We start from the raw sequence: 13,580 nt of genomic DNA on the forward strand, positions 1-13,580 counted from the left end.
TCTCTCTCTCTCTCTCTCTCTCTGTGAAATAAATAAATAAAAATCTTTAAAAAATATTTTTAAAAAAGCCTCTGTCTTCAGCTCAGGTCATGATCCCAGGGTCCTGGGACCAAGCCCCACATCGGGCTCTCTGCTCAGCGGGGAGCCTGCTTCCTCCTCTCTCTGCCTGCCTCTCTGCCTACTTGTGATCTCTGTCAAATAAATAAAATCTAAATAATTTTTTTAAAGATTTTATTTATTTATTTGTCAGAGAGAGAGGAGCTAGAGCGAGCACAGGCAGACAAGAGTGGCAGGCAGAGGCAGAGGGAGAAGCAGGCTCCCTGCCAAGCAAGGAGCCCGATGTGGGACTCGATCCCAGGACGCTGGGATCATGACCTGAGCCGAAGGCAGCTGCTTAACCCACTGAGCCACCCAGGCGTCCCAGTAAATAAAATCTTAAAAAAAAAAAGGATTCTCCATTCTTATTTTTTATTTTATTTTTAAAATGTTTGATAGTAGGGGCGCCTGGGTGGCTCAGTGGGTTAAGCCGCTGCCTTCGGCTCAGGTCATGATCTCGGAGTCCTGGGATCGAGCCCCGCATCGGGCTCTCTGCTCGGCAAGGAGCCTGCTTCCTCCTCTCTCTTTGCCTGCCTCTCTGCCTGCTTGTGATCTCTGTCTGTCAAATAAATAAATAAAATCTTTAAAAAAAAATGTTTGATAGTAGGCTCTACGCCCAATGTGGGGCTCGGGCGCATAGCCCTGAGGTCCAGAGTGTCGGGCCGCAGTGGCGGAGCCCGCGGCCGGCCTGTGGGTAGTCGGCCTCTTCTGGGGGACGCCTCGGACATCTCTTCCTGCCGGGCTCTGAGACTGACCGCTCTTCCCCCCAGGGTCTTCTGCCCGGAGCGTGTAACGGGAAGTCCTTCTTGCAGTCGAGGTGGAATGGGCTCCCCCTTTTGGACGGCCAACTCCATCTGATTTTCTTTTTTCCTTTTTGGGTTTTTCTTCTTTCTTTTTTTCATTCATTATTATTATCTTTTCTTCCAACTCCGTGTTAGTGAGGCTTACCTTTATTCATTTTCACAGGATTACATTTTTTTAAAAAAGATTTTGTTTATTTATTTAACAGAGATCACAAATAGGCAGAGAGGCAGGTGGGAGGGTGGGGTAAGCAGGCTCCCCACGGAGCAGAGAGCCCGATGCGGGGCTCGATCCCAGGACGCTGGGATCATGACCTGAGCCGAAGGCAGAGGCTTTAACCCACTGAGCCACCCAGGCGCCCCTCACAGGATTAAATCTTAAAACCACAGGGAAAAGTGGTTGCCAAATAAAAAGAAAAAGTGTTAAGAAGCAAAATACAGGAGCACGGTGTTGGTGGGGGGTTTCTGTCAGTTGAACATCAGACTCTTGGTTTCAGCTCAGGTCATGATCTCAGGGTCGTGGGATTGAGTCCTGTGTCAGGCTCTGTGCTCAGTGTGGAGTGTGCTTGGAATTCTCTCTCTCCATCCCCTTTGAGTGCTGTCCCTCTGTCTCTAAAATAAATAAGTAAATAAATAAGTGGTTTTTTAAAAAAGCAAAAATATAACATATAGATTTCTCTTTATGTGAAGTTAAATAATGTACATAAAGTTTTAAAAACCCTGCAAAACATTGAAAATCTAACACAGGACAACTTCCTGCCAGCATATCCTGGCCTGTGCCAGCCCTATCCCAGCCACCCTCAGACAACTAGTTTTAATAATTTCTTGTGCATTTTTTTTAAAAGAATTTATTTATTTATTTGACAGAGAGAAATCACAAGTAGTCAGAGAGGCAGGCAGAGAGAGGAGGAAGCGGGCTCCCACTGAGCAGAGAGCCCAATGTGGGGCTCGATCCCAGGACCCTGAGATCATGACCTGAGCCGAAGGCAGAGGCTTTAACCCACTAAGCCACCCAGGCACCCCAATTTCTTGTGCATTTTTATCAGTGTTTCTTTCTGCAAAATGAAACAGAAGTGCAAACGTTTTTCTTTTGTTATAGGAAAGTAATATGATGAACAAGAGGCAACGTACTTTTGCTCATGTGATGGTCCTGCAGACCTTTTCATATAATGTCAGATGTCTTTGGTTTTCAAGTTTAAGCAACTGGTTTTCTCTAATTAGGCATTCGATCTGCACTAAATATTCTTCTGCCCAGGTTTGTTAATCAGGACTAACTTATTCATATTACATGGTAAGCAAACATACAAGTGTTATTTTCCAACCTTGATTAATGCTTTAACTTTTATGGTGAAATCTGCCGTATTTAGAGTGCATATCCAGGTGTCTGGGACATCCAAACACCAGCCACAGTGTGAACCTCTGTGAATTCGCCACCTGGATTCCTAAATGGGCCGTGGGTAGCTGCAAGTCTCCCGACATGACCCTCCCCGAACGCACCACCGTCTTGTCCCACCGATGACCACTGATTGTTTCTTTGCTTGATCTTCATACCTTTACCTTTTGTGATTTTTTTTACTAAGCAGTGTTCTGCTTCATTTTACTTCTTTGGGAAACTAACAGAATTGCACCAAAAAGGCTTTCCTATGGTTCTGTGCCTCGGTCTGTTTCCTGCGTGCCTCTCTCCGAAAGCCGTATTCTTTCAATTTGTTCTTCGTTCCAGTGCTTGCGGGGCTTGGGTTTTTCAAGTTTGTCTTTGGCTTTTGTGAAAAATGCCACTTCTGTGGAGTCTTGTTTCAGTGCCCAAGGTCAAATGCCCCATACTGGAGGAAAATCTCTGCATTGTAGATCATGGCCAAGCTCAAATTTATGCGACATCCAATTAAGTGTATCAGTTGATTCTGCAAACACACATGCGTAACTGCTTACTTCTTCCGTGTGACCTTCAGCACCTGAGATTATCCAGTTTCGTGATTTCTGCCCTTCTTGGCTTGAAATGGGATCTGTTTGAGATTTTATTTTGCTCATTACCAATGAGGTTGACTCTTTTTTTTTTTAAAAGATTTTATTTTTTTATTTGACAGACGGAGATCACAAGCAGGCAGAGAGGCAGGCAGAGAAAAAGGGGGAAGCAGGCTCCCCACGGAGCAGAGAGCCCGATGCGGGGCTCGATCCCAGGACCCTGAGATCATGACCTGAGCCGAAGGCAGAGGCTTAACCCACTGAGTCACCCGGGTTCCCCGACTCTTTTTTCATATATGGTCTTCCATCTTTTGTGGTACATGTTTTAGTCATTTTCCTATTTTTTATTCATTTGTTTGACCCTTCATTTTTACTCTGCACACATTTTTATATTTGTATATGTTGTAAATATCTTTATCTCAAATTGTGGTTTGCCTTTTCAGTTTCTTAATTTTATTTTTTTAAAGATCTATTATTTGAGGGGCATCTGGGTGGCTCAGTGAGTTAAGCATCTGACTCTTGGTTTTGGCTGGGGTCATGATCGCAGGGTCCTGGGGTCAAGCCCCCTGTCAGTCTCCCTATCCAATGGAGAGTCTGCTTCTCCTTCTGCCCCTCCCTCTGCTTGTGCTCTCTCTCTCAAATAAATTAGTGAAATCTTTTAAAAAATATTTATTCCTTTATTTGAGAGAGAGAGAGAGAGTAGAGGTAGGATCACAGGGAGAGGGAGAGAGAGAATCTCAAGCAGACTCCCTGCTGACCACAGAGCCTGACCCTGGCTCCATCTCACAACCTGAGATCATGACCCATGCTGGAACCAAGAGTTGGGCACTTAACAAACTGCACCACCCGATGCTCCTGTCTTTCCCATTTAACTATAGAACGAAGTGGTCATTGTTCACGGACTACATAGGAATAGTGCTGTTTTCCCAGCTGGATACCAGTTTCTCCCTGCCCCATTTGTGACAGTGTACATCATTTCGGCCACTGCTCTATGAATCTTGCTCTGTCATTTATCAAATTTCCATATACATGTGGGTCCCTTCCAGATGCTTTTCCTTTCCCTGAATCTATTTATCCGCATGCTAATAATGTATCGCCCAGTCTACTGCAGTTTCGAACTCCTTAAAGTATTTGCAGAGCCTGTACTTTGTTCTTAAGAAAATTTTGTCTTTTTTGCACATTTGATCTTTCTATTAGGTTTGAAGAAGTTGTTTTTATGAAGTCGTGGAAAATCATTTCTGAGGATTTGCTGGAATTTTATAAAGACTATAGGTTTCTTTTTGGGGAGCTGACATCTTGGTGACATTGAATTCTTTCTAAGAACATGTCCCAAATTTCTATTTATTTAATTCTACTTTGATATTACCCAATAAAGTTGAGGTTTTGGCCCATTAGAATCTTTTTATACCCTTCAGTAGAATTCTTTATTATGTGTTAGCTTTATTTTTTTAAGGTTTTATTTTTTAACTTATTTGACACAGAGAGAGAGACAGACAGCAAGAGAAGGAACACAAGTAGGGGGAGTGGGAGAAGGAGAAGCAGGTTTCCCGCTGAGCAGGGAACCTGATGCGGGGCTCGATCCCAGGACCCTGAGATCATGACCTGATCCTAAGGCAGAGGCTTGAGTGACTGAGCCACCCAGGAGCCCCATTATGTGCTAGCTTTAAAAACAAGCTTTATTGAGATATAATTCACATATTGTACAATTTACCAATTTAGGATGTACAGTTCAGTGTGTCTGTTTCTTCACAGAAAGAAGCAGCCATCACCATGTTCAATTTTAGTTTATTTTTATCGCCTCAAGAGAAATCTCATGCCCTTTATTTATCACCCTCCATACTGCTCCCAGCCATAAATAACCACTAATGCACTTTCTGCCTCTTGAGAATTTCTTATTCTAGACAGTTCATGAGGATGGAGTAACGTACTTTGTAGTTCTTTCTCCTGCAAGTTGAAATCAGTGGTTGAGTCCCTCTAGGGACTTGATTCAGTTACTGTGCTTTTCGACTCCAGAATTTTCCTGTGGAAAATTTCCTCCAGAATAATTTCTGTCTCTTTATTGATATTATTTGGTGCATCACTGTCATTATCTCTTCCTCTGCATCTTTAATCATGATTTCCTTTAGTTCTTTGAACACATTTGTAAGTCCCTTTGACGCCTTCTTCTGTTAAATCCAATATCTGTTTGCTCCCAGTTTCGGTTGCCTGCTTATTTGTCTGCTATAAGGGTCACAATGTCCTTTTTTTTGCATGCCTTGTAATTTTTTGTTGGAAACTGGACACTACAGGTAATACATTATAGCAATTTTGGGTACTAGCCTCTGTCCTCTGGGGCCATGACTGTGCCTGCTTGGTGACCGGCTGGATTATTTTAGTCAAATCTATTTCACTCCCATCCCAACCCCTTCAGTGTTAAGCCTCTGGTATTCCTCCTCAGTCACCCTGGGATGGCAGTAGTCTGGACGGGGTTTCTTCTTTTCTTTTCTTTCCTTGACTATTAAGCTATTAAGCTCCACTGATTGTTGGCTGACGGCTTGACTGTTTTGAAACTGCCATGGTGCATACTTTCCTCTATGCGCTAATCAGTCGAATTTGGACTCCTGTGAAGGAATAGTTCACAGATCAATGTTTGTTGGTTGTTCAGATCCTTGGAAGGGTCCCCCAGCTTCCTCTTTCCTTGTTTCTTCCCTGCAAACAAGGTGGAGGACGATTTTGCCTGTATCTTGAATCTCTTCCCTGTTGCCTTTCACTGCAACTCGCATTGTTTCTGAGAGCGCCCTTAGGCTTAAGATGCTCCATCTCCTGTTGTAAATGAAGTCCGTTCTTCGGGAAGAGGCTGGGGCGATCTGTTTTAGAGCCTGCTTTTCCCCCTTGTCAGTATCTCAGAGCCAGGGAACTGCGGTGAGATGGGGATGGAGGCACCCTTCTTCCTGAGCGACGCCCCACTTAGAGCTGAAGGGCAGTTGCCTGATGCCTTCTCAGCTTGCCTCTCTCGGATGTGGAACCTCTGCCTTATGAGGCAGAACAAGAGCAGTTAGGTGTCCAGTATTCTCATCAGCCCTGTGCCCACTGTAGAGCCCACACGTGGGGGCTGGTGGAAGTGGAGAGCCCCCACCTGTCAATTGCCCTTGCTTGGAGCTTGAACTCAGTCACAGCTAACGGGGGCAGGATGAGAAATGCTGACATCCTTCTTCTCCAGTTAGGAGCCCGTGTTTTTGGCTGCAGTCTGAAAAAGAAGTCTAGGGAAAGGGAGAGTGGTCTTGGTTCAAATACCAGACTGTTAACTTTTCTTACTGAATTCGTATCGAGTTTCATGAATACCTGTTTCCTCAGCTCCCTGCCTTCAGGACTATGCCCAGAGGCTTGAAATGATGGTTTTAAAAGTGATTTCACAGTTTCGCTGGGGAGCAGTTCCACAGGGTACCTCATATTGCCACACAGTCATGCTCACTTTTTAACACGAGTTTTCCAACATAGTGTCATTATTGAATGGAAAGGTGATGACTTTTATTTTCATCTTGTGTTTTTGATCTAGAATCATGCTAAAAGTCTTATCCTTTGGTTCTTTGTTCTGTTGGGGTCCTATGCATATGCTTGTTCATGCTAACGGTAACAATGATCTTCTATTCTTTTATAATTCTGCATATTTGTTTATTTCCAGGTGGCACTGGATTGGATCTCTAGTATAGTGTTGACTAGGAGTGAGGCAGTGGAAATCTGTTTTGTACTTTTTTGGATAGAAAATAATGAACTTCACTCCATTTGTATGTTCCTTTTAAAATAACCTTTATTATTTTATTTTTTAAAGATTTATTTATTTATTTAACAGAGATCACAAGTAGGCAGAGAGGCAGGCAGAGAGAGGGGGCGGGAAGCAGGCTCCCCGCTGAGCAGAGCGCCTGATTCGGGGCTCGATCCCAGGACCCTGATATCATGACCTGAGCTGAAGGCCAAGGCTCAACCCACTGAGCCACCCAGGTGTCCTTGGATATCTTATTCTTATCCCCATTAAGGTGAATTGCTCTTCCTCAAGTTCCCCAAGAACTTAATCCACATAAGGTCTCCTACATCTCGATTGATGGAAACTCCACCATTCCAGTTTGTACTGTGAGAATTGACCAGAGTCATTAAATCTCATTCTGTCTTGCCCCGACTTCAGTCCACTGGGAATCAGTAGCTCTTATCTATGTTTTCCATACACATTCCACTGCGAGTGCCCAGGGTGACCCACCTTCTTCTCACCTGGCTCTGGCTTTATTTTCTCATCAGCTGTTCTGGTCTCTACATCCATCGCCTGCGGTCAAGTCTCAACACAAGTGATGGGTCATTAGAGCTATCGGAGGACGTCACTGCTCTGTGCAAAGTGCTGAATAGTCCACATTTCTCACAGAGTCAGATCTGACTCGTTCCCCACAAGATGATGTGCTCCACCTCCCATCACTGTCCACCATCTTGACCGTTACTCCGCATCTCAATTTGCTCCAGTCTCTGGCAATGTGTCTTAGCCCACTTGGGCTGCTGCAATAAAATACCGAAGAGTGGCCTGTAAACCACAGAGATGTATTTCTCACAGATATGGAGGCTGGGAAGTCCAAGATCAAGGCACCAGCATGCCTTGGATGGAATGAGCTGTTCTGGCATCTTGTAACCTCAGTGTGTATTTGTGTGTCCGCAATATTAATGCACACCAACACCAAGGTTCATGAATGTGGATGTTACGGAAAGGCCTAAGTTCTCATGTCTTCTTCTCTCCTTCTGAATTCTCACGTCTCCCTCTTTCCTCCTCTTTCTCAATACCTCTCCTGTCCCAAATTAAGGGGACATAAGGAAGGAGGAGTAACAATTGATTCTGTGATAAATAATGTATTAAATAATACACATAGAAATTAAAATGAGCACTTCTGCAGAAGTCTTCCTGCACCCAGCTGGACTTGCAAATTTCGAATGGGGAACATCAAGACACAGGGTCAGTTGGACCACATTGTAAGTTTGGTTTCTACCTTAGGCCTCTCACTGCTGTTGAGAGGAAATGAAGGAAAAGTTCCCTCAGTGTGTTTTTATTTATCAGAATCTCATCAAGATTTGAACTGGTGGCTTATGCAGTGCTAGGAGTTGTGGTGGGCAATAAGGAAAGAAAGGAAATCATTTTTTCACAAGGAATTGATAGTCATAAAATAGCAATATTTGTTTCATTTGTATAGCATTTCTCTAATTTCTCCAGTATTTTTTGGACTATTCTAGACTCTGTGAAAAGGCAGAGATCACACAGGAAGGCCACAGTAAAAATGGAGAGAGAGAGAAGTTCAATGTGTTAATGGTGTGTTAAGACGATGATACAGAAGGGGGCGCCTAGGGGACTCAGTCGTTAAGTGTCTGTTTTTGGCTCAGGTCGTGATTCCAGAGTCCTGGGATGGAGCCCCACATCAGGCTCAATCAGCGGGAAGCCTGCTTCTCCCTCTCCCACTCCCCCTGGTTGTGTTCCTTCTCTTGCTGTGTCTTTCTCTGTCAAATAAATAAATAAAATCTTAAAAAAAGAAAAGAAAAGAGTATGATACAGAGGGCACCTGGGTGGCTCAGGCCAGTTAAGTGTCTGCCTTTGGCTCAGGTCATGATCTCGGGGTCCTGGGATTAAGTACTATGTTGGGCTCCCTGCTAGCTGGGAGTCTGCTTCTGTCTTTCCCTCTGCTGCTCCCCCCAATGTGCCGCCCCGCTCATGCTCTCTTGCATGCACACACACTCTCTCTCTCAAATAAGTAAATAAATAAAATCTTTAAAAAGAAAAGATTATGATACTGAAAATGAGTGTGGGCATAGATTAGATGTGGGGAGACCAGTGAATCTTGCTTGAACTTCCGGTGAATTTGAGTCCACTTTCCCTGTGTTGTCCATGTCACCTGCTCTCCTACGATTATGTGGTTTGTTGTAGGACTCAGTGGTTTTCGAGGATGTGGTTGTGGACTTCACCCAAGAGGAGTGGGCTATGCTGAATCCTTCTCAGAGGAAGCTCTACAGAGATGTAATGCTGGAGACCTTCAGGAACCTGGTCTCAGTAGGTAAGGAGGCATTCATCCTTCACTTGGTTATTTAGAGACTAAGTATGTATTCATTAAGCCTATTTCAAGATTTGGACTAAAGAAGGAGTACACATTGATAAACAAAACAGGCATGATCACAGCTATCATGGATCTAGAATCTAACAGTTTCTCTGTGACAGTAAAAATCTACATATAAACCTGTATTTTTCTATCTATCTTCTTTGAAATACTTAGGGTCCTTCAGTGTCATCAGTCTGGGTATATATCCATGAGTCACTCTGTGGGCGTGGGGAAGTTGATTGTTTGAAATCTTGTGGTTTTTCTGTGCATATTAAGTTGTCTCCAGGGGCCCCCCCGGGCGGCTCACTGGGTTATGAGTCTGCCTTCGCCTCAGGTCATGATATGGCCCTGGGATCAAGCCCTGCCTCAGGCTCTCTGATCTGCAGGAGCCCACTTCTCTCTTTTCCTCTACCTGCTGCTCCCCCTGCTTGTGCATGTGCGCTTTCTCTGTCAAATAAATAAAAATCTCTTAAAAAATTAAGATATAAATTGCCTCCATTTTGACCTCTAGTGCCTCATTTTTTTTAAAGACTTTATTTATTTGACAGAGAGAGAGATCGTAAGTAGGCAGAGAGGCAGGCAGAGAGAGAGGGGGAAGCAGGCTCCTTGCTGAGCAGAGAGCCTGATATGGGGCTCGATCCCAGGACCCTGGGATCATGACCTGAGCCGAAGGCAGAGGCTTAACGCACTGAGCCAGCCAGGTGCCCCCCTCTTATGCCTCTTAATAATGAAGTTTTGAAACAGCTAAACTGAATGTATTTCTTTGCTCACAGGTGCCTTCCTGATAAGATTTGTTCACTGTTTTGTTTTAGATGATGAGACTCAATTTAAAACCATTGGGTCCATTTCTCAGCAGGATAGTTTTGGAGAAAAATTATCCAATGAACAGAAAATACCAAGATTCACAAAAAATGATTTCTGGACCTCCCTTTTTGGAGAAAATTGGGAAGACCAGTACATTGAAGATAAACACAACAATGAGGGAAGATATTTGAGGTGAGTTGCACTTTGGAGAAAACACAATAGTCCAGTAGAGAATCTTACTATTTCATGAAATTAAAAAAACAAAAACAAAAAACTGATAAACCTTGATCCAGATTTGTTTATTCACAAATCATTCCTTCCTTTTTTTTCTTCATGTGACTCAGACATTGAGCATTGGAAAGATAATTCAGTGGGAAACAATGATCAGGGAACCGTATGTGAGAAACACTTGTAGTAGTAGGCTGTGCTTAATCCCATTCCCAAAGCAGCTAGTTTTTTCCACTTTGAAATAATTCAAACAGGACAGAGGACCTGTATTTATGGGGCACCTGGGTGGCTCAGTGGGTTAAGCATCTGCCTTCAGCTCAGATCATAATCCCAGGGTCCTGGGATCGAGTCTTGCATCAGGCTCCCTGCTCAGTGGGGAGTCTCCTTCTCCTTTTCTCTCTGCCCCTCCCTACTACGGTACTCTCTTTCTCTCTCTCTCTCTCAAATAAGCCAATAAACTCTTAAAAAAAAGAAAGCCTACATATATATAGAAAATGGGAGAAATATAATCCTAGCACTCATTAACAAATATTAATAAATTATGAATACACAAACCATTAACAATGTGACCCCCCATTTTTTTTTAGCAGAAGTCATATAGTGGAGAGACTCTGTGAAAGTAGCAAAGGTGATACATGTGGAGAAATTGTCAGCCATATTCCAAATATTAAGCTGTACAAGAAAACTTCCAGTGGAGTAAAACTGTATGAATGCAGTCAGTGTGGAAAAGTCTTCAGGCATCGTTCATCCCTTAAGAGGCACAAAAGGAGTCACACTGGACGCAAACTTTATCAATGTGAGGAATGTGGGAAAGCCTTCAGTTGTTCTTCATACCTAAGGAATCATGTGAAAACTCACAGTGGAGAGAAACCCTATGCATGTCCGCTTTGTGGGAAAACATTTATTCGTTCCCATTCCCTCACTGGACATATAAGGAGTCACACTGGAGAGAAACCCTATGAGTGTAAGCAATGTGGAAAAGCCTTCAGTTGCCCTAAATCCTTTTGAGTACATGTGATGATGCATAATGGTGGGAAACCCTATGAATGTAAGCAGTGTGGGAAAGGCTTTAGCTGTCCCAAATCCTTTCGAGTACATATGATAATGCACACTGGAGAGAAACCCTATGAATGTAAGCAGTGTGGGAAAGGCTACTGTTGGCTCACATCCTTTCAGAGACATGTGAGAATTCACAATGGAGAGAAACCCTATAAATGTGAAAAATGTGGGAAAGCATTTGGTTGGCCCTCATCCTTACACAAACATGTCAGAGTGCACACTGAAGACAAACCTGTAAATGCAAACAACGTGGGCAGGCCTTCAGTTGGCCCCCATCCTCCCAAAAATGTAAGAATGCAGACTGGAGAGAAACCCTATAGGTGTGAAGAGTGTGGGAAAGCATTTGGTTGGTCCTCATCTTTACACAAACATGTCAAAAAACACAGTGGAGAGAAGCCTGTAATCGTAAGCAATGCGGAAAAGCCTGCAAATGGCCCTCATCCTTCTAAAACAGTAAGGATGCAGACTAGAGAGAGACCTCATACCTGTGAAAAATGTGGGAAAACTTTCAGTTGCCCCAAATCCTTTCATAGTCATGTGAGAACTCACAGTCAACAAAAGAAAACTTGTAAGTAATGTGAGAAAACCTGATGCAAATTAACTCATCTAAAACAGTTTGGAAAATCCACACCAGAAGAAAAATCGTGCAAAAGTTACAAAGATGGTATTCCTCAGTATCTCATCCTTAATGGGACCTCTAATTTTATATTATTTTTTTAAATTGTTCTGTAAGTGTGGGGCCGTTAGACTAATGTAACATTGATATTTGTTTAGCTTTTCTTACTGGCTCAGTGTGTTCCAAATTGGGTATCACTTTCCCATTACATATATTCCATCATGTTCTCTTCCTGAGAGAAACTATGACTTTGAAAGTTGGCACTCCTTTGCTTACATAAGGTATGTATTCTCAACACCTTTTTTTTTTTTTGCCAGAGTTTCATTATTCCATTTTGCTTGGTTCCAATTTTGTAATTATGTAAATTGGCAGAAATTTGTAGGTACACAGTGGTCTTGAAAGAATATAGTTTCATATGAACTATTATTTCCATCTGTTGCTATATGCTCTTTGTCCCGGCTTCTGGTTAGGAAGTGGACAATATGTTTCAGTTAAGAGGAGAATGAAATCTAGAGGTGTAGATGGTTCTGCTGGATTGTGTTCTATCAACATAGGTAAGGCTGGGAACTACATTTCCCAAGAGGCCTTCTCTATATGGTTCCATGATAGAATTCTGGAAGAGCCCAGCTTGCGTGAGATTTGGAAGAAGCAATTTTCAGTTTATTGAGCCACCACCACATAAGAAGATAGAGAGATGCATGGAGACATGGTGGGCACCATGAATTCATGGTGGGCATGCATGAATTCCATTTTGTCAGAGGGGTGGCCTTTCAAAGACACCCTACCAGCTTTCCCATCACAGAGGTACCTCTGTGGTTCGATGTCCACAGCTTATATTTTCCCAAAAGCCCTATCCTGTCCACCAGGCCACTGATTAGGACATCATGGCTGTTGATACTGTCTAATGTTCTGACCTCTTTTCTCTAGATCTTAACATATTCGAATAACACCTGATTTATATGGTGAACACCTCATTCTCTTATTATTTCTTATGCTTCTGTGTTCCTGATTCCATCTAGATCAGATGCAGTGGAGCACCCATAACAACATACGGGAGGTGTTTCCCTGCAGCGTCCTCGAGCAGCTACACTTACCCAGTGTTTCTGTGAAATAAATAAGCACTACTGACATACGGGGCAGACTGTGTGGGTTTTCTGTTACTCAGCACTGGATGCAACCCCTCAGGATGTGTTGTTATTAAGATTGAGTATGTGTGGTTGGACATGATGTATACTTTTTTGGTTGAACAAATGCTGTGTTTCTGAGAAATTGTCTATTAAGTGTTTTCATATGAGTTATGTACTTTATAAAATGTATAAAATGTTTCTGAAAAATATCCTATTAACTGTGTTTTCAAATGTATACTAATTTACTTTACTCTTTACAGAAAGTTGGGGTGCCTGGGTGGCTCAGTAGGTTAAGCCACTGCCTTTGGCTCAGGTCATGATCTCAGCGTCCTGGGATTGAGCCCTGCATCTGGCTCTCTGCTCAGCGGGGAGCCCACTTCCCCTCTCTCTCTGCCTGCCTCTCTCCCTACTTGTGATCTCTGTTTGTCAAATAAATAAATAAAATCTTTTAAAAAGTTATGGAAAATTATTAAAACATTACAACTATCACCTGTCAAATCAACTTTGTAGCTGTGAATTTAGGAATTATACATTCTGAGTCAATATTACCAGGTGCATTGAAATCTAGACATTTTTCATGCTAGAAAATTTTATTTTGTATACTGCTGCAGTTTTGTCAATATAATTTCTTATTCATAATAGTAAAAACTCAATAGTTTAAGCAATTAAGTAGTAAATAAGTCTAGCAAATGATATAAAAATATTCTGATGAGACAGTATTTTAAAAAGTCCATTAGATAATATAAAAGTGGAGTGAAGTAAAATATAAACCATGACAAGGTAGATAAAAGGGATA

General features: G+C 42.6%; 1 protein-coding gene across 3 annotated transcripts in view; it reads left to right on the forward strand.

Moving 5' to 3' along the window:
- The window catches only part of ZNF556 (zinc finger protein 556), a 14,734-nt gene extending 3,472 nt beyond the window's left edge, over positions 1-11,262 (forward strand). For 2 of the 3 annotated variants that reach the window (XM_032847021.1, XM_032847022.1), the window contains exons 2-4: positions 8,782-8,908; positions 9,763-9,946; positions 10,570-11,262. In XM_032847021.1, coding sequence (XP_032702912.1) covers positions 8,782-8,908; positions 9,763-9,946; positions 10,570-10,990 — 732 coding nt within the window. In that variant the 3' untranslated portion in view covers positions 10,991-11,262. The remainder of the gene's footprint in view (positions 1-8,781; positions 8,909-9,762; positions 9,947-10,569) is intronic. The other variant, XM_032847023.1, reaches the window with a different exon arrangement.
- Positions 11,263-13,580: the final 2,318 nt, after the last annotated feature.

The sequence above is a fragment of the Lontra canadensis genome, unplaced genomic scaffold (genome assembly GCF_010015895.1).
Source record: "Lontra canadensis isolate GAN:19392208 unplaced genomic scaffold, GSC_riverotter_1.0 scaffold184, whole genome shotgun sequence".
Lineage (NCBI taxonomy): Eukaryota > Metazoa > Chordata > Mammalia > Carnivora > Mustelidae > Lontra > Lontra canadensis.